The following is a 20,525-nucleotide window of genomic DNA, read 5'->3' on the forward strand; positions in this document are numbered from 1 at the left end:
TTTTCAGGTATGGTACTGGAGCCTTGGCTCCAAATATATATAGTCCAGGTGTAAAGGATTACCAATGTGCTCATAACCTCATTATCGCTCACGGAAAAGCATACAGAATGTATGAGAAGGAATTTAAGGCAAAGCAAAATGGTAAAAATCTTAAAATGTTTTTATATTATAGTAGTATATACAATTTAATCTTCTACTTTCTATAAATAGCTAATATTAAAATATTAGATTTACCAATAAGCTTTTTTGGTGGGTGGACATCTGTACATGATGTTTCAATAAGTGCGCAAGATTTCAGTGTTAAATAAAACATAATTTTACGTAGCAAAATATTAAAATATACATTTGGGAATTAAGTATGGAACAAAATATCTTAGTAATAGCCGCCACGGCTTTGCTGACATCTGTGTACCCTTTTGACGAAATTTCCAATAACGTTATTGTATACATTTGGTAATATTTCAATGATACAGCGTCTAATTTGGGCTTTTATTGCTTCGATGGTTGCAGGCTTATTAGCGCAAACCTGTAACTTCAGATAACTCCATAGCCAGAAGTCTAAAGACATTAAATCGCAGAAGCGTGGCGGACAAGTCTGATCACAAAATCGGGAAATGAAACGATCAGGAGCGAACTTGTGCAAGATCGTATCAAAGTCAACAACTTCCAAATGAGGCACAAGAAATTGTGATATCATAGCAGGAAACGTTAGCCATTCACCGTTTTCAAAGATAACCGGTCCAATTATTTCTCCAGATCATCATGCACACTATATAGTGATAGGTTGTGGATGCATTGCTTTCTGATGAATTTTTGGTCAATTTTCAAAGCCTTAAATGCGACAGTTTTGCCCATTAACAAAGCCACCGAGGTGAAAATGGGCCTCATCATTAAAAATGATTTTGATTGGAAAATCAGCAGGTTGCTTAAGGATCCAATTGGTAAATTCTTTTTCCTGTTCATGGTCTGCTAGGAAAAGTTGTTTAGTCAGTTGGATTTTGTGAGCCTGATTTTGTTGTGAGCCTCTATGAGCTCATATCGTATGTTTCGCATCACTAACCAACCGAACAAGTACTTTCGTATTTTTCAATTATTTTTTTCACAGCAGTTGAATTAGAAACATTATTTCGACCGAACATTCGACGCACTTTAAGTTAAATTAAACTTTTACCATTTTGATAATAATTTTTAACAATCAGGACTGTTGTTAAAAGTCGAGTACAATGCGAGAGGTTGAAGTACGAGGCTTGAAGAGTTTGTACGAGTTTTGCTTTGTACGAGTTGAAGTATAATGCGAAACGTATACGATTGAAATTTGAAATTGTCGAAACACTGGGCTGCCGGAGGCAGTTGTGCATATAAAACTCCTGATGGACCCGTCATGCCCCACCGGGGGTGACCAGAGCCCAATGGCCCTAAAAAAACCGATAAGGCTCTCTGGTCTGAAGGACTTAAAATCACTCGGTGCACTGAAGGTGTTACCCAAGTATTTGAACCTGCGGCGCGTGAGTGCTGGGCACTCCCCGGCCACATGATCAACGGTTTTATCCTTCTCCCAGCACCACCGGCATTCCGGGTTGCCTGCAATACCGATGGTATGGAGATGGCTTCTTAAGTGCCAGTGTCCGGTTAAAAGACTTGTCACTAGCCGAATTTCGTGTCTTTTTAGGCGTAGTAGATTTTTGGTGAGACAGGCAGAGGGCCCACCTATGTGCGCTTTGGCCTGTCTCATACCAGGGAACTCAGTCCATCTTCGGTGGGTCCACTTTCATTGATGCGACCTCTACGCATTTGGCGATACCAATGATGGGTTCCGGCAAGAAAGCCCGCTTCCTCATTATGTGCATGGCCTGCGTAGCCAGGTATCCAGACGAGCTAGACCCTGCAGCCAACCTGCATCAGTTTTTCCAGGACTTTTATGCCCTCTAGTACAAGCTTGGAGCTTAATGGCAGTTCTGCTGCCCGTGCATATTGATACGACTGTATTGCGGTGTCCGCAGCTTAGGATTGTCTGTCCGCTTTTACGAATACAACGAAAACTTCGGCCTGGAAGATAGTGGCGTGCTCCCCCAGCGAGTTAAATTGATGAGCGAGTTGATACCCTTCTGGTATATGGAATCCCACCACAAAGCCCTGATCCAGCTCTGTTATCTATTTTAGAGCCATCTGTATACCAGATAGTTTCCCTATTAACCAATACAGACCTATTGGAATGCTGCCACTCCTCTCTGCCTGCAGTATACGTCACGAATCCCTCGCAGTCCACTGTCACTAGAGCCATACAGTCACTGCTCATCAGAAGGAAAGGACATTCCTGTATGGCCCGTGACTAGATTTTTACGTGAACGGTCTCGCCAGCACGTAGTTCGCCGAGGACGTATAGCTTGTACGCAGTCCTCATTGCCTCGAATTGCACAACGAGGTCCAGAGGCGGAAGGCTCAGCAGAGTTTCAAGCGCTCTAGTTGGCGCCGTTCGCATGAAACTCGTTATACTGAGAGATGCAAGGCGTTGGAGTCTGTCCAGTTAAGCACGAATTTTCACTTTCTCCGTACATTGCCACCAAACGATAGCCCCATATGTGAGAAAAGGTCTCATAATGCGCGAGTAGATCCAGTAGACGATCTTAGGAGACAGAACCCAGATATTGCCCGAATTGAAAGCCCGCCTGCAGGCCCATAGCGCGTAGGTGGCTTTCTTGATTCTGGTGTCTGCGTGATCGTACCAGGAGAGTTTGGAATCTAATTTGATTCACGGTGCTTTTCTGTGTTAACATTTCACCAGGCATTCTTGGCATTGGCGGGTCTCCGTCTGAGGGGACAGCTGCCCTTGAATGCCGCGACTTTCGCAGTCTCGATCATTGTGTCCGCCGGAAGTGGTCCCAGTCCGTGCACCTCGGATTTCTGTAGGCTGGGGTATCGCACCGAGTTTGCTTCTTTTTCTTTAACTCAAAAAGAATGTGCCTGTGGTCCGACATTGTGACGTCAAGGGACACCCTCCATGAAATGAAAAGGTTCACAGTATTAGGTTAACAGATCGTAAGATCAATGATTGATTGACCCCTATTGCAGTAGAAAGTTGGTACACTGCCCCGGTTGAGTAGTTCTGGGCCATTTGAGCACAGGAAGTCAACCAGGAGCGGCCCCTTGGGTTTTCATCTCCGCATCCCCAAAGGCCGTGATGCGAATTAGAATCGCAGCTTATGAGAAGCGGAAGACCCAAGTCTTCACAGTATTTGACCACCGTAGTGACGGCTAGGGGTGGGGAGGGGTGATTCAATTTCGATGGGAAACTAGGCAGAGTAGACTACCCGATCCTTTGCCGTTTCCATTAATAGTTTGACGGCTGCTAGGTGCCTTGTGCAGAGACCTGAGAGGAGAAAGCTACGCACATTTTTAGTAAGGATGCATGCGCGGGGATTCTCACAAGGTACATGTTTATGTAGTGTGCCGCCAGTTAAACCCAGGCCTTTAACAGAGCCTTGGTAAGTCCAGGTCTTCGGTAATAAGCAACGTCGATATGGAGCTCATTAAGCCTTTTGCACAGAACAGAGGTGGACGCTCTTCCAGGCTATAGATTTGCCTGTAGAAATGTTAGGGGCATACTGTAAGGTGTGGGGCTAGCTGACTGCCAGCACGCTTAGTCCTTGGAGCTGGAAGGGCCATCATCTACGGATTGCCCTGGCCCCTCGGAAGCTGCGGTAGTGGCCTTTTCTAAATCGGCAGCCGAAAGCGCAGGGGCAACTGTGCAAGTAGCCACCCTGGTGTCATCAGCCGCTTTCTTGCTCTCGATGAAGGAGACAGAGGCCCTGGTGATGCTACAGAAAAGCGAGCCCTGTCTCTCCCTTATCGTTTTGGCCGATCCCTCATCCACCCTTACTATCAGCCTGAGATTCTTAGCCTCTTCCTTGCGCTCCCACATTCTCCACTGGGAGCACGGGAGGCCAGGATTTTGAAGCTCCAGAAGCCTCAGGGTGTCCTCGTCAGACTTATGCCTAATACCCGGCATCTGTAAGATGGCCCGGCGTAGACAAAGATCCATTCCACTGTTGCCAGCGTGATCCCCTGCTAAGGGAAAAGACTTGGGAGTGCCCGACGGAGCCACTCCAGACATTCCTCGTTCGCGGCAGTTATCAAAATGTGGTTCCTGATCAGCCGCGGTGGATGTAATTGCAGTGACTGCGCCTCACTGCCGAACGAAGTCCGCAGTATGGCCTCAGTAACCGAGTCCACGAATTGTAGCAGCCGTTCGCCAGTGAAACCTTGGGCTGTCGCGTTCGGCACACTGCCAGCTGCATGTTGGAGCTGCCGACCGATCGCGCATAGCTGACTTGAGGCTGGGACTCAAAGGTTCGCGGTCTCTTAGCCCCGCTTGAGCCTTTTGGTGCCTTGTTCCTTCTTAGTGGAAGCCTCAGGCTTGCAAACCTCTGAGGGAGTAGGTGCCAAGGCCAGTGCCAGGGAGCCCTTGGTCTCTTCTGCAGCCCTAGCCTTCCTTCTCCTTCTTTTCTTCGAACCGTAGAGGTCCTTTTTTTTCATCTGTGCCCTGTTAAGAGCTTCAGCTAGATCGTCGATGTTTACGTCGGGGATTATTGGGTTCCCTGCTGAGGCAGAGCCCTCGGGGGTGGGGGAATGTGTGGACCCATCAGAGGAAGGGCCCGCAATGGGAGCTGAAGGAATGGTGAGCTCTAATGTTTCAGAGCCCGGCATAGTGGAGGGAGAATGGAGGGGAGGAAGAGTTTTTGGTTTTTTTGTTTGTTGGTTCATGTTGATCCCACGAGTATATCGGAAATAGCGGTCCACTCAAGCAGAGCCGTTTACCTGGGTAAGGCTGGATACTCTGGAAGGTCGCTCGGTATTCTAGAGGGAATGTCAGCGACCGTGTTTTGTCCCACGACCATTTATCCCTCGGCATGTTGACTACACACTTTGAATTGGGCTAAAGAAGAGAAAAAGACATGCAAGAAAGAAAAGACGAACACTTAAAAAGAAGAACAGCAGGCCGAGGGCGGCAGATAGTAAGCAGAAAGAAGAGAAAGCAGAGGCACACCCAAGAATAGCGGAAGAAAGGTGTGACTGTAGTCCAACAATCCGAACTGTTATTGCCGGGGAGTTTGTCGACGTCCAGTCTAGATCCACAGGATTGAGTTTCAACAGGGCAACCGCGTGTAGTATGCATACTCCGGATCATTAACGAGAGTATCCTGTAGTCTTGGTAGTTTGATGACTATGGAGGTGCCAGCCAAAAATAAAATGGCCACCGTGCAGATCCATCCGTAGCTAAATATTTTTTAAACTAAATTTTGAACCCTCTCTTACAATTTTCTTACGGTAACACATTTCCCCGTTATCTCTATCACGTTAACTAGAAGAGTGGCCTATCTGTAAACCATACGAGCCAATTGTAAGTCAAATTAATTAGTAAACCTGAATCTTGATATGGATGTATCCTTAGCGCTACTCATTTTTGTGCTGGAGAAGGTAAACTAATAAAGAATGGGTAAATAAAACTAAACAAAACCAAAACAACCTTTCGGAAATTATCGATAATAGTCGGAGGTAGTTCGGGTAACGGAATTTCCATTTTTTCCGTCTGCTTACGTTTTACGTCTGGCTGATTTTAGTGTATGCGCACGTCGACGTTTGTGACTGCACTTGAACTCTCTACTAACCCTCATCTATCAATTTTCGATCTGTCACGTCGTAATCATGTGACATTATGACCGTCAAACATGGCGCGTAATTCAAATCTTGCGTCCGTATAAATAAATACTTATTAAAAGATTGAAACACATACATGGACAATAATTTATCTTTTTAATTACTTAGGTATGATTGCTGTAAAATTGTTCTCATTTTAGGTAGGATTACTATGGTTATTGATAGCAATTGGTTTGGACCCGGATCTGATAGTGAAGCAGATATTGAAGCTGCAGAAAGAGACATGCTTTTCACAGTAAGCTGATTAAATAGATAATATGTATGTAATGTCAATAACGTTTTGTAGTATGGTTGGTTTGGACATCCCATCAACTTCGGAGATTATCCGGAAATTATGAAAATTCGAATTGCTAACAGATCTGCATTGGAGGGTTTCGCTTCTTCACGACTGCCAAGTTTTAGTGATGAAGAAAAACAGATTATTAATGGCACTGCTGATTTTATGTGTGTTAATATATACACTTCATCTTTAGTAAAAGTAAGTGCCATAATTTAGATATTAACAATTTTTATTTACACAGGCTGTTTTTGAAGTTAAGTCATTTTTTAACTGCTTGAAGGACTCGTCAAATGGAGTTAATATATCGAAAATTATCTATATAAAAAATGCATATTAAAAGAGATAGTAAGTAAAATATTCAAAATTTGAAATAACTAGAATGCTTATCGATATAAGTGGACTGTATGATTTTAATTGTTCGTACAAAAACGCATATCGTTATATAGAAACGGTTTATTCCGCATAAAACATTAAAATATTTCACCTTATACGCGGTTAACACGGTCGTTTCGGCGGTCGGTGGCAGAGAGAGAGCATCACGGCGGCCAGTGTTGCCAGGTATTACTAACTGTCACGCGCCAGTTTTGACACTAAAATGCGCCACCAAAGCGCCACCTTTTGACAGGACGCAAAAACTATTAAAAAATTAGCGGGAGTTTCAAATATTGGACAAATGTGGATTTCCTTTTATTCACAGTTTCCTATACCGGGTGCTGCATCTCATTACGCACCATAGGAATTACAATGCAAAAATAAAGAAAAAGAAATTCCTGCTTCCCTAATTGTTTTAGCCAAAAAGTCTATAGGACTTTTTTTGGTTTGACGGTTGACGAGCAAAGTTGTCATAAGCATCTGTAGTGCTAAAGTCCAGTTTACGCTCACGCCCATGCAAAGGCGAATGGCAGACGATCCCTTTTGGTAGCTGGATTTGTTTATGAAATTAATAGTATTAAGAACCAACCAAAACCAATGCTTCTTTTGACTAGTTTACAATCAAGGTGCACGATACAAAATACAAAAGCGCCACTTTAGGCGCCCGGCGCATGTACCAAAATTTTACACGCCATTTGAAATTTAAAAGCGCCACTTTGGCGCAAATGCGCCACACCTGGCAACCCTGACGGCGGCTGACCATGCACTGGCTGCTGCTTTCCGATGTTGCCGCTGTTGACTTGCCAACAATGCTATATAACCTTAGAACATACAACATTTTTAATGTGTTGTATTTTAACGCAGCATATGTCGTTTGCCAGTAACCTATTTATAGTCCGCGCCCGCTGTTATTTAATCGATATAATGCCCGTATCTCCTGAAATTCCCAAGGAATTTTAATATTTTTTTCTCCAGATATTAAAAATCAATAAGACGTTTATAACGTCTAACTCAATAATTTTTAATCAAAAATTTTCGTTTGTAGGGGTTTGCAACTATCTTAAGTCCGTTTAGATATTTATTATATTTCATATTGCCGTTCTCAAATTACAATAATGATACACTCGTAGTAGCAATTTTTCTGCGTCCAGCATTCACGATTTTAAAGCAAATCCGGCCCTGTCTCCACTCGATCTCAGTCCTTACATTCCGCATCAGCTCATTGCAATTTTTTCGTGCGTCCGGTATGCTTGTGATTCGCGTGTGCTTTTAAAAATGAATCCACGACGAGATAAAAAAAGTAAACTCAAACAGCTTTTAGAGGATCTTCTAGAAAGTGGAAGTGAGTATATTTCATCTTATTTTTTTTTTTTCAGATTATAGGTTTTGAAGCATACTAATGTAATATTATGAGTAAAGGCAATAATGCATTCTTTAAAAACACACGTTTCCTACAGAAACGGTGTATTAAACCATAAACTAAGACGTAGTCCTACTGGACTATCGAGTTTTTGGTATCTATAAATTTCATTTCCCACAGAAATGAGTTCATTTTTATCGCTACAAGAACATTTCCTACTGAAATGTATTTTTTTGTTCATGCAAGAATGCACCGTATTATAATTCTGTAAACTTTGCCAATACCCAACGAAAATAGTTCCGAGGACTGATAAGAGCATTTTTACGCACACGTGTTTATGTTTTTATACTGCCTAAAGCACTGCCTGGCTTGGGTTTCTCCGATTTATACAGGGTCGGATTTACTGAGTCGTTCCATTTTGGGTTTCAGGTGAATCCGATCAGTCTGAACACTCTGAATCCTTAATGGCTGAGGATGTCACGGCGGTAGAGGAGGAGGATGAGGAGATGAATATTCCTCTTGCCCAGCTAGGAGCGGAGCAAAAACCTGCTAATGTTTTATTGGCCCTCCTTGAAGGAAAAGGATCAACCTCAAATAATGGACCAGAGGTTCACGCTGATATTCAGCAGCTATTGTTAGTTCCTTTGTTTAATTCCTTTGGGTCTAAATTCTGCAGAATTTGCAAGAGCAATTCTGGGTTCAAAGCAGCTTTAGAATGTCTTTGTTTTTTTTTTGTGGATTTTGTTGTAAATCATTGTTTATGCGTTACTACTTGTAGGATTAAATTTTTTTTTTGTTTGTTGGTTTTCCTACAATAAAGGATGATCTTAGATCTAGATCGGTTAACTCTAAACATCTACGAGTGTATCATTATTGTAATTCGAGAACGGCAATATTCATATAATTTCGATCAATTTTCCTTAAGGTAGGTCAATTGATCTAATAATTACAGAAAAAAGTTTAATTCAAATCCTTTTAATTAATTTTTACCAAAAATCCTTAGTTTGTCGCGGTTTATACCCACTATAAACCGATTTAGTTATCCATTGTTAATATCTAGACAAAAAATTATTAAAAATCTTTTGGAATTCCAGGAGATACGGGCATTATACTGATTAAAATAATAATGGGCGTCGACTATAAATCTGTTGCTGGCAAACTACATATGCTACGTTCTCAATTTTGGTTGCTGAATATCGACCAGACAGGAGGCGTTAACTAGCGTAACAAATTCCATTGTGTGCGCATGCGTTTTTTTTGATTACGCGGGCAATCTACTTTCGCGATTTTAAATATATACGAGGGGCTCCTAATATGAACCTTACAACTTAAGTTTAAGATAATGTTAGGTAAATGTGATAAACTGGTTATTATAGTATTACTTTTATCAATAATACCTAATGACTAATATTTCTGGCATAGAAATGTGATAAATTATTAAAGATTTTTTACTGTATTTGGCGCCTTTTATGTATCTACTGCTACATTTTTTTAAGTAAATATTTTAGTCTAAAATAAAACACTTTATGAAATCAAAACCAATAATAAATTTTTATTGCAAATACATGTAATAAAATTTTTAATCGGAGCAAATTAAAAAAAAAAACAGCAAAATAAAATTAACAATAACTGTGATCATTGTTTGCATTGCTTGAATTAACCAGATCGGAATTAATAAACTCTTTAATTATTTTGATATCTTTCTCGCCACCTTTAGAATAAATTGTCTTTTTTTGGAGACATTTCTTTTTAGTTGAATGGAAGGATTTTTGTTTTGTTATATTTGTGTTAGCTGGCTGTTTATTCGTTTCTATATCTTGCACTACAAATTTATCTTCGTCATGAAGAGAGCTTAAAGCTAGGCAGGTTGTTGTATGGCTTAACCAGAGATCTAGTTGCTCTATGCTAAGATCTCTGGCGTCAAGTTTTTGTAACATTTCAAATAAGTTTTAATTTTTTCTGTTATGTTATTGTCATTGTTAATAGACAACTGTGATGATATATTTACTACTGATGTTATATTAGTATCCTGATTATTGACAGGTTCTATGGGTATATCAGAATTATTATTTTGCTGCTCACTGTTTAAAGCTTTTGGATATGCCTGCATGCATATAGTGGCCTTTATACAAAAAGCAATGCAGCTACACTTAAAGGTGTGTATACATATATTACAAAAAGTACATTTTATGGCACAACATACATTTGCATATTCTTTGGTAACAATGTACTCATTACCGTTATTTTTTAAAGACCAAGTAAATGGATCATTTAAATCAAACGTTGATGTAATGGCAGTCCTGTGTCTCATATTAGTGTTATTTTTTAGGTGAGTTCCCTTTTTTAATTTAATTATCCTCTCTACAGCTTTATCCCGTAAATAACTCATTAATTGATGAATTGATTTATCCAATCTTTTAATATTTTTTCCATCAAGGTAATGATATTTGATAGTTTTGTGGAAGCTCTCTAGGTGCATGTTGGTGTTTAAGCCACATCCACTTCAGTGGCAATAGGCCCACTGCTCAGATATTGGTATATAATACTTTTCTAAGTAAAGGGTGTTTTTTTTAGAGGCGGAGAACTTTCATTTGGCAACACTGTTTTTTATGACAGCTGACCTGACAGTTCTGGGTTATTTTAGATTAGTTTGGTTTGGCAATTCATCATGAACAGACTCACGCCGGAGCAACGTTTCCAAATTGTTCAAATTTATTTTGAAAGACATGGTTCTATTCGATAAACACATCGGGCATTACGTGAGTTTTATGGTGCTCATAATCGTTCTTCAGAGAGATTAATTCGAAAAACTGTTGATCGTTTTCGCAATACTTTTACTCTAATCGACAATACGCATCCCGTCAGACGCCGTACAGTGCGCACGCAACAAGCGATAGCTGCTGTGCAGCATAGTAGAGATAGTGAAAAATAATGATCCAAATGTGTCAATTCATCGTCGTTCTCAACAAGTGAACTTATGTCCATCCACTTTATGGAAAATTTTGCGCAAAGATCTCGGATTGCGAGCATATAAAATTCAACTTGTCCAGGAGTTGAAACCCCAGGATCATCCTTTGCGCCGTACATTAGCTGAATGGGCGGAAGGAAAGATTGCTGTTGTTCCGTGATTTCATATGAAAATTTTGTTCAGTGATGAAGCACACTTTTGGTTAAATGGCTATGTAAACAAGCAGAATTGCCGAATTTGGGGGGGATGAGAATCCACGAGCTATTGGCGAAAACCCGTTACATCCAGAAAAACTAACCGTTTGGTGCGCTTTATAGGCCGGTGGAATCATTGATCGTTATGTCTTCAGAAATGCTGATGGTCAGAACGTTACAGTAAACGGTGAGCGATACAGAAACATGATAACCAACTTTTTTGTGCCTCAATTGGAAGCCGTTGCAGGCGTTGCAGAAATGTGGTTTCAGCAGGACGGTGCCACATGCCATACAGCGCGCCAAACAATTTATTTTCCTGCAAGAGACATTCGAGCAACAAATAATTTCAAGGAATGGACCTGCAAACTGGCCAGCTCAGGCTATGTTACGTCGCATGTCTACACTGATAAACCTGAAACACTTGAGCACTTGGAAGCCAACATACGACGCGTGATTGCCGAAACACAGCCTGCAGTACTGGAAACAGTGTGTGAAAATTAGACCTCTAAGTTACGCCACGTACGCGCCAGCCGTGGGGGTCACATGCCCAAAATAATTTTTAAATATAAATGCCAAAAAAAAATTCTTTAATATAAAAGCAAATTCGTTCATATCAATAAAATATTTTGTGCTTAATTTCAATTTAAAGTTCTCCGCCTCTAAAAAAAACACACTTTACTTACCAAATATGTTTGTTTCCGGATCTTCAATGAGTGCCCGAGATAATTCTGTGATTTTTGTTTCAAAAACTTCAATATTTGGAATAGTTTGTATGTACTTCAGTGTTTTGTAGACCCAAGATCTCTTTTCAGAATTGCTTATTTTTGAAAGATTAACCTGCCAAGCTCTATCAATATGCCAGGAGCACAATAAACGATGTTTCGATGGTCTCATTATTTGACACCATGCCGTATAATATGTGTCAGTGATATCTGACAGAAACACTGAACTTTCAATTCAAAGTCCAACAGCCTCTCTAATTTTTGCAAAGAAAAAAAAAAGATAAATGGAAGTATCTTTTCGATTGCTAAACATGAAGGCTACTGGAAAGCCTTGCTTATACTTATCTGATGTTAACAAAGTTGTGAGCTTAAAATCATAAGCATTGAGCCCGTGTGTTCCATCTATTGTGATAACTTTACTACCAAACTGATTTAATATACTTTTTTGAATATCACTCATTATAATCAAACAAAAATCAGTTAATTCAAAATTGTCAATTTCCTGTCCTTGCTGTTTGAAAAAAAGCACTGGCTTATCTTTAGCCTCTCTACAATGCTTTATTTAAATATTAACACTGGTGGCATCATCCTTATGATATAATCCATATTTTAAATCAATATTATAAGCCCTCTGAATATTTCGAATATCAGCACTTGTAAGGAGATCGTTTCTTTTTAAGTTTACACCTATGGCTTCTCTTGTTTTCTGTAGTATCCTACAAAAATTAACAAACATTAATTTCATAAAATGTCACCTAATTATTTTGGACATGCATTGAGGATGCAAAAGCCTTTTTCACAGGAGTACATAGCTCCAAGAAAGCATTTTTTTAAAATAATGGTCTATTTCAAAATTATATGTAATGAGGAGAACTGGGAAATTGCCGAATCGCTAAATACTTTGGGGGTAAATTGTTAAATATACTATACAATATATTTATGTGGTACAAATACCAAAAACTCCAGTCCTTGTTTTTACTAAACCTGTTTAAGGTATAGGGTGCATGAGATAAAAACTATTTCTAAAAAATCAATACTACATTTATAACATACTTATGGGCAATCATGAAGAGTCTATAAAAATCCAGATCCGCGATTCCTCCAAAGAAGACCTCATCAGAGAAATTGGGGAACTACGTAAGAATGTAGCTAATATGGCACTGAAAATAGAAAAGTTGGATGTCAAGGAGAAACCCATAGTAAAATACATTCCACCCATACAAAAAAAAGTACCTCTATTTCTACTCAAACGGAAGACACCGAACCCACTTCAACTCCCAAAGAAAATACTGCCAAAAAAACTCCATCGCAAAACTTCATGGCCAGAGCAGAATGGAAGTACTTCGTAGTATCCAATGTTCCTGAAAATTTTACAGCAAATAAGCTTGCCTACTACATAAAAGAGAGACTCGGGACAACTGAATACATTCGTTGCTCTTACATGCAGAAAAATGGGGTCAGCTCGAGTTTTAAGATTGGGGTGCAAAATAATGATCACCTTGCACAACTAAAGGAGATTCGCATGTGGCCTCCAGACACCGTAATAGATGGTGATAAAGCGAATCCCTTACAGCCTTTACCTTCGGTGCAGCCAGTAACATTGACCACAGCCGCCCAGGCTGCTTCTGCTAATGTTTCCAGGCAGGAAAAATTATTAAAGATCGGTTCGGATAAGGAAGCCATAGCTGTATGCAAGTCCCTTACTCAAGATGACGTCAGCATTGCAGTGGTGGATAATGTTAAAAACAAATATATGCCGCTGCCGAATTTGGACCCGATGACTCCACCTATAGTACGGCTCTCCCAAAATTCTGATGCTGAAAGTGGTCGCTACCTCTTGTCGAGACTAAGGGATCCCTCCATCCTGAGAGCCCTTAGGCTGTACCTGTCATACCTTCACGACCAACCCTCCAATGTGTGCTTTGAAGGGCACACGACCACTAGTATAAAACTAATGCTAGCATCCGAAGGACTGCCCATCGATCTTGGTTCATTGCGAAACCTGTATATCCGCTTCCATGACGTCTACGGCATTGGCGCCGCCGAGGTCGAAGATGACCTTTCAGCCTTTAGGTCCTTTTTTTCATCCGAAAAACTGGTAAGGCTTCAAAAAATTAAGGAAAGTCGATCAAATTATTTTTCTAGTTGCTCTCCATCTAGAAAGAAAGATTTTTAAGTAATGTGACGGAAGCCGGAAGATAGCGAGCTCAGTGTTTTTCTTTTAAATATTCAGTCCTTAAGACGCAAAACCAACGATTTATTCCTTTTATTAGAGGAACTTAAATTTCCTGAAATTATCGCCATTACCGAACATTGGTTAAACATAGATGAACCTATTTGTATTCAAAATTATACTACAATTGCTAGGTTCAATAGAAGTATTTTTTCTCATGGCGGCATCTTAATTATGTCTACCAACAGCGACTTTGTAGCGGTCACTAAGTTTTATATCTTATTATCTGAAAAAGAATTTGAACTTTCCATCGTTCATAACGCTTTACTTGACCTTTACATTATTTGTATTTATCGATCACCGGACGCTAATGTGCTGATTTTTTGCCAAAAACTCCTGAGCTTGCTGGAGTCCCTACCTATAAAAAGTAAATTGATTTTATGTGGTAACTTCAACATTGACTTCACCAGTGTGTGTGCTGCTCAAGAGTCTCTGCAGTCAATTTTTGATTCATTGGGTTTAGAAATGCACATCAACTCTCCAACCAGAATAACTAAAAATAGTTCTAGCACAATCGACTATATTGTGTCATCATTTATTCCATCATTCGTTGATTGTACTGTCTTAAATGCAGGATTTTCTGATCATGAAGCTGCGATTTGTGGATTTTCTTTGGAATCTAAAAACAAAAATACTTACGTGGCTTACGTATATCAGCAAAAAACATGCGCTCATTATCGCATCTAAAAAAATTTTCCGTCAGCGACGTTTTCCACAATTACGTCAGGCGATACAGAAGAGTTTATCACAAGACAATAAAAGCTACAAAGGATGCCTATTATAACAAAAGGCTTACTGATTCTGGTAATGTGTCTAAAGAAACATGGTCTATTGTTAACGAATTGAGAAATAAATCTTCCTCGCCTAGCACTATCACTACTTCACCGGAAGACCGTAACAATTACTTTATAAATGTGGCTAAGAATCTAATAACCACCATATCACCTTCTCACGATCCACTTTCGTATATTTTTAATGGTAATTTGCACAGTTTCTTTTTCACCCCTGTATCATTCACCGACCTTCGAAGTACAATTAACGAAATAAAAAATAAATCATCCTCTGGCACAGATGGCCTAACTCTCAAAATGTTTGCAAACCTGCCTGATTGCACCTTAGGTCAGTTGGTGAACCTAATTAACATGTCATTTCAGAGGGGAATCTTTTCAAGCGGCAATTATTATTCCACTGCATAAAGGAGGGGATAAAGATCAAGCCTCAAATTATCCCCAAACTTCTCCCAACTTTATCTAAGATTGTTGAAAGACTGGTTAAAGAAAGGGTTTTGTCATTTTTGCTTAAATATAGAATTCTAACACCGAATCAATTTGGATTTTTGAGAAATAAATGCACCAGTGATGCTATGTTTTCACTCCTAAATAGTGTTTATTCTAGCCTAAACAATTAACACTCCACAGCTACAGTTTTCTGCGATTTCTCAAAGGCATTTGATTGTGTTAATCATAATATTTTAATTAACAAACTGCAATACTATGGGTTTAGAGGATCTTCTCTCAAATGGTTTAAGTCATATCTTAGTTTCCGAAGTCAACTCGTGAAGGTTGATACGACAACATCTTCATGCCAACCAATTGAATGTGGTGTGCCGCAAGGTTCAGTTTTGGGCCCTATTTTGTTTCTCCTGTTTATTAATGACATGGCAAATCTGGATATCAGCAGCAAAATTTGTTTGTTCACCAACGATACCAGCTTTACTTGGAGATACTCCAGATATCTACAACATTTTCAGACATTCCCAAAGCTCGCGCTATTGAGGTATTTTCAGCTTTGCGAACAGTAATGCCTGAATTCCGTTTTAAAAATTGAAGCAGCCATACGTTACCAGATTTACCTAAAAATTCAGTCAATAATTAGCTAGTCTTTAAGTATGAAGATCATCTACTCACCATCTTCCCGATTAAATTTATGTTGAATTCCAAAACGTTCGGCTAAATTATAGGCCATTATGCGTACTTCCTGCCTAGTCGGTGCAAAGCCTATTTTCTGTAATTTGTGGATGTGTGTAGCGAGCTTGGCCTCTGCTTCTCTCCCAAGCAAGCTGCAGGGCCTAAACAATCGGCTTTATTTAGATTGCTAGCTGCAAGTCCACGTCTAAAAGTAGTTTTTGGAATGTGGAATGTTTTTGCTGCTTCGTTAACACCCATTTCGCCAAACACTACTGTATTATTGGCAGAACATAAGTCCTCTACACACCAAAAACCCCTTTCGGGCACATTTCGTTTGCGAGTATACTGATTGAGCATTATTATCCTGAAACAACAGTCATTTATTATATAGGCCCATCTCTCCTATCCCGTGCTGGTCCGTCTGTCCTAAAAAAGAAGGATAGATGGACCAGTAAATCCTCAAGCAAATAAACATGTAAATGCTCTATTTTTGAGGCTAAGTGCATGCCGAAATACATATTTGCCTATTACATGTCTAAAACGTAACTTAAAACTTACCTCAAGTAAAGTAACTGTTCAAAGAAAAAAACCATGCAAAATGTCGATGACGATTCAGAACAAAATAACTCGATAACTTTTAAAAAACGGCACACACACGCGAGTAGCTGTACTACTGATCAACAACTAATGCTATTGCATCATTCTACACCGGCGCGGCAAGCACTGTTGCCACGGTTTCCAAGATATCGCGAGTGGTCCATCTCTCATCGATTTACCCTATTTATTGTTTTAGGCCATTCCAGAGCCAGATATTATTCCAAATGGCCCTGGTAGAGACTTGGACGTTGGAGTGCAGGAATATCAACCTGATGATTGGGAACCCACTGTTACATCTTGGTTCAAGGTAAATACATTTTTTTTTAAATATTTTTTTAAAATGTTTGGAAATATTCATTAGGTTGTTCCATGGGGTGCAAGAAAAATCGTAAAATGGATCAGCGATACCTACAACCATCCAGAAATTATGGTAACGGAAAATGGGTACCACGACAATGGAACTGTTATTCATGATATGGATACCAGAGGACGCTACCATAAAGTAAACAATTATACTAGTCTTACTTATTGAAATTACATGTTTTTTATTATCATATTTTAGTTATATCTCAGTAACTTGTTGGATGCTATTTATGAAGATGGAGTCAATCTGACTGGTTATATGGCCTGGGCTCTAACTGATGATTTTGAATGGCAATATGGATACAAGTAAGTTAACTTCTATAATTTTAATTTAATCTTTTAATCTTTTAATTTTTTTAGCATTCAACTTGGATTCTACCAAGTTAACTTTACTGATCCAGATAGGCCAAGAACGCCCAAGGATTCTGCCTCATATTATCGAAAAGTGGTTACAACCAGATGCTTGGTAGATGACGATCAATGTGTTGATTAGAGAGTTTCTTAATTTTTAATAGTGTAAATAAATTGAACATTAATTTAAAAAACATTACACGTTTGTTGTTTTTTTTTTATATCATGACTATTACATAGTAGCAATTTAGCGTACGTCTTTTAACAGAATTCAAACTATAAAAAACTTACAGCCTCTAGAGTCATAAACAAGTGTTTTTTCTTTATATCCTACATTTAACTGTACGTAATGTTTGGCATCAGGTGTTTACACTCGAAGTATTATAGAATCCCAGTGACATAACAGCAGTTCCTGTCGACATAAACACTTTACGACTGGCTGCCTTCGACATTTTACTACATTTTACCCCGTCATGCAATCACAATTAACTCGCACCCTAGGCAGAATGTTCGACGTTTCCGACTATTTTATGAACTCGAAAGTACATTAAATTTAATATATTAATGAGAAGTTGTAGGATAAGTATATTGTTTAATAAAAATAAAATCAACAAGTCCTAGGGTAAACTAGACAGTGAGGGTGAGCAAAATTTCACTACCAGTGAATCATTCAATGTGAATAAAAAATCACATTCCCGACTTGATGACAACTTAAAAATAAACTGTGAAATGCCAAAATGTGAATGAGAAACAGTGTTTCCAACTCGCTGAATGCTTTCTTCGCTGTTTATGAGAAGAAATTTTGCTAAAATCCGCTAGACCCTAAAAAACGGTCGCGGCCGGCAGGGGTGGGAGGGTTGGACGAAAAAGTTATATTATAAAACGTATATTATATTTTTTATGTGGTTAGTCATAAGAATAAAACAAATAAATGAGTAGAGTAGAGAGTTCAAAAAATATATATCATTTCCTAGGTCATCCGTGTCACCGACGCCTATTCTTTGGAAGTAGTATTCGTTGGTTCTGATCTTTTTAATAATACCATTTGGCAGCAATAAATCTTTACAGCAAATACCATTTTTTCGTAGTCCATTACGAATGGCAAGAATTGATTTAAGTAATGGAGGTTTCATGCGATTTCTAAGCTTATTTTTAAAGGTAACCGCAGACTAGCCAGAGGCGAACGAGCCGCACGCGCCTTCCAAATCGCATTTTTTTTTCGAAATGGGTACACTGTACGGTGAATGAACGCGTCTAATTTTTCAGTCACGGTGAGCTTGCGAAGTTAACCGGTCCAAGAGCTTAGTCGTACTTATAGTCTAATCAAATGGTAGAAAATAGGGGAAAGTTTTGGTGTAGGTTTTTGGTGATTATCAAGTTTGCCAACACAAATTTTGACCGGAAATGGGTTTTGTGAAGGAAACTTTCTTAAAAAGGGTATTTTTTAATAATTTATTTAAAAAACTAAAAACATATTCATGTTAGGTAAATATTGGTTATATGAATGGTTCAGCCGCGATGAGGACGTAAAATTAAAGGTTTCTTCACCAACGCGTCCTTTTCCTTGAAGGCCCGGGCTCTTCATCGACATCTATTATATAAAAAGGATCAAATGAACTTACGTAATGTTGTTTATTTATTATTCCTAGTTTAAACTACTTTGTCTAGTCTCCTTTCCTTCTTTCATTTGTTCAGTGATGAAGAAATCTAACTCCAATTCATTCCCCATTGAGATCGGCAAAGCTTCATCTTCATCTATATATAGACAAAAGAAAATGGAATTTTTATATTGGTATTTGTTAATAATAACTTTAAATTCATACCTTGTATAATTTCTTCGTCTTCTTTTATTGATTCGGTGACTAATAAATCCAAAAAATCCAACTCTAATTCCTTCGCCATTTCCACCTCATCTTCCGAGTTTGCAAGAGAGACTGGTGTATTATCGCAACTGTTTTCGCAGTTGAAGCACAAGGTACTGCAACTAAGCCCTGCTTTTTTATAGCCACAATTTCTTTAGCAATTTGTAGGGCACTTACATGAGACAAGCTTCAGTAAATTTGGGGGAGCAGGTGGTAACAAGCTAGTCACAAGTGCAAGACCATTTTTCGATTTTTTCCATCCCCACTCTTCTGGGTTTTTCTCGACACCCAACCATTGCTGAACCTGATAGTGTTCCGTAATTTTTCTTAATTATTTAAAAAAAAAATAATATAATAATATATTTTGGTAAAGTCCAGTGCAACGATATACTAGAATGGTCACCCGTTAAAACACCAGCATTCCACCTGCCAAACAATGTCATCCACCTTCTATTTACATTGTTTGAGAAGTAAAATGCTGGTGTTTTGACGGGTGACCATTCTAATATATCGTTGCACTGGACTTTACGCCCCTATCCGTCTGTGGCGAACAGATAATATAATTCGACCTCTTTAGGCAAAACTGCCGAACTATAATACCCGGTTTACATGCAGCCACTGCCGCTGCTACTTGCGCTGCCCACTTCATGCCCCAAATAATTTCAGGCAGATTTTAATTAAAAGTAAATAAGCAAGTAACTATTTACATGCAGCTCGCATCTACCTGCCACTACCCGAATTATTTGTGCGCATTATTCTGCGGCAGTATGGAGGATGAAGATGTTTTTGTGGCGACATCGCTTTGCGTTTTAAATGTACAGAATTATTTAAATGTGTTAAGATATGCTATGGAAAAGAAACGTCGACGTCGAAAAAGACGATGGTGGATGACAGCGATTCATAGTAATAGAACGTTGTAACTAATTTTTTACTCCCCTAATGAAAAAATTAACTCTAGTTTTTTTACAGAACAAGTATGAATAACTTTTTTAATGATCTGACATGTGAGGAATCGAGAGAATTTTTTAACTTTTGCCAAATGTCCCGAATGGACTTTGAATTTCTGCTTAATAAAATTGAGCCCATGATCAAAAGAGAAACTAAAATAAGGGTTCCAATACTACCAAAAATTCGCTTGGCAATAACATTGCGATATTTGGCCACTGGGGACAGTTACAAAAGTTTACATTATTTATTTAAACTTTCAACGGCAGCAATTTCGCTGATTGTATCTTAAGTTTGTGGAGCAATTAATTCAATTTTAAGGGACCAAATTAAGGTAAGCAATAAACAAATACATTTCATTAAGGAACATGTTTATTTATTTTAAATATGTAATACATTATATTATAGTTGGCGTCAGACATAATTTATTTTGGTCACCTGTCAAAAAACCTGCTTTCCACCCTTCAAACAATGTAAATAGCAGGTCGCAACCATTGTTTGACTGGTAGTAAGCAGGTTTTTTGACAGGTGACCAAAACAGATTATGTCTGACGCCAACTATACATATAATATGTAGAAAACGAGGTTAATTATCTTCTGTCATTGCGCTATCGAATGTACTCTGTATAATGCTCTGGGTTTCTTCATCCACCTGA

The 20,525-nt window shown here is 38.9% G+C and overlaps 1 protein-coding gene across 1 annotated transcript in view; it reads left to right on the top strand.

The window, feature by feature from the left end:
• Positions 1–17,261, top strand: part of LOC126747788 (myrosinase 1-like) — a 76,881-nt gene extending 59,620 nt beyond the window's left edge. The window contains exons 4-10 of the mRNA XM_050456591.1: positions 8–141; positions 5,856–5,950; positions 6,002–6,193; positions 16,545–16,655; positions 16,710–16,850; positions 16,911–17,017; positions 17,072–17,261. Coding sequence (XP_050312548.1) covers positions 8–141; positions 5,856–5,950; positions 6,002–6,193; positions 16,545–16,655; positions 16,710–16,850; positions 16,911–17,017; positions 17,072–17,204 — 913 coding nt within the window. The 3' untranslated portion in view covers positions 17,205–17,261. The remainder of the gene's footprint in view (positions 1–7; positions 142–5,855; positions 5,951–6,001; positions 6,194–16,544; positions 16,656–16,709; positions 16,851–16,910; positions 17,018–17,071) is intronic.
• Positions 17,262–20,525: the final 3,264 nt, after the last annotated feature.

Source organism: Anthonomus grandis, chromosome 20, assembly GCF_022605725.1.
Source record: "Anthonomus grandis grandis chromosome 20, icAntGran1.3, whole genome shotgun sequence".
In the NCBI taxonomy this organism is placed as follows: Eukaryota; Metazoa; Arthropoda; class Insecta; order Coleoptera; family Curculionidae; genus Anthonomus; species Anthonomus grandis.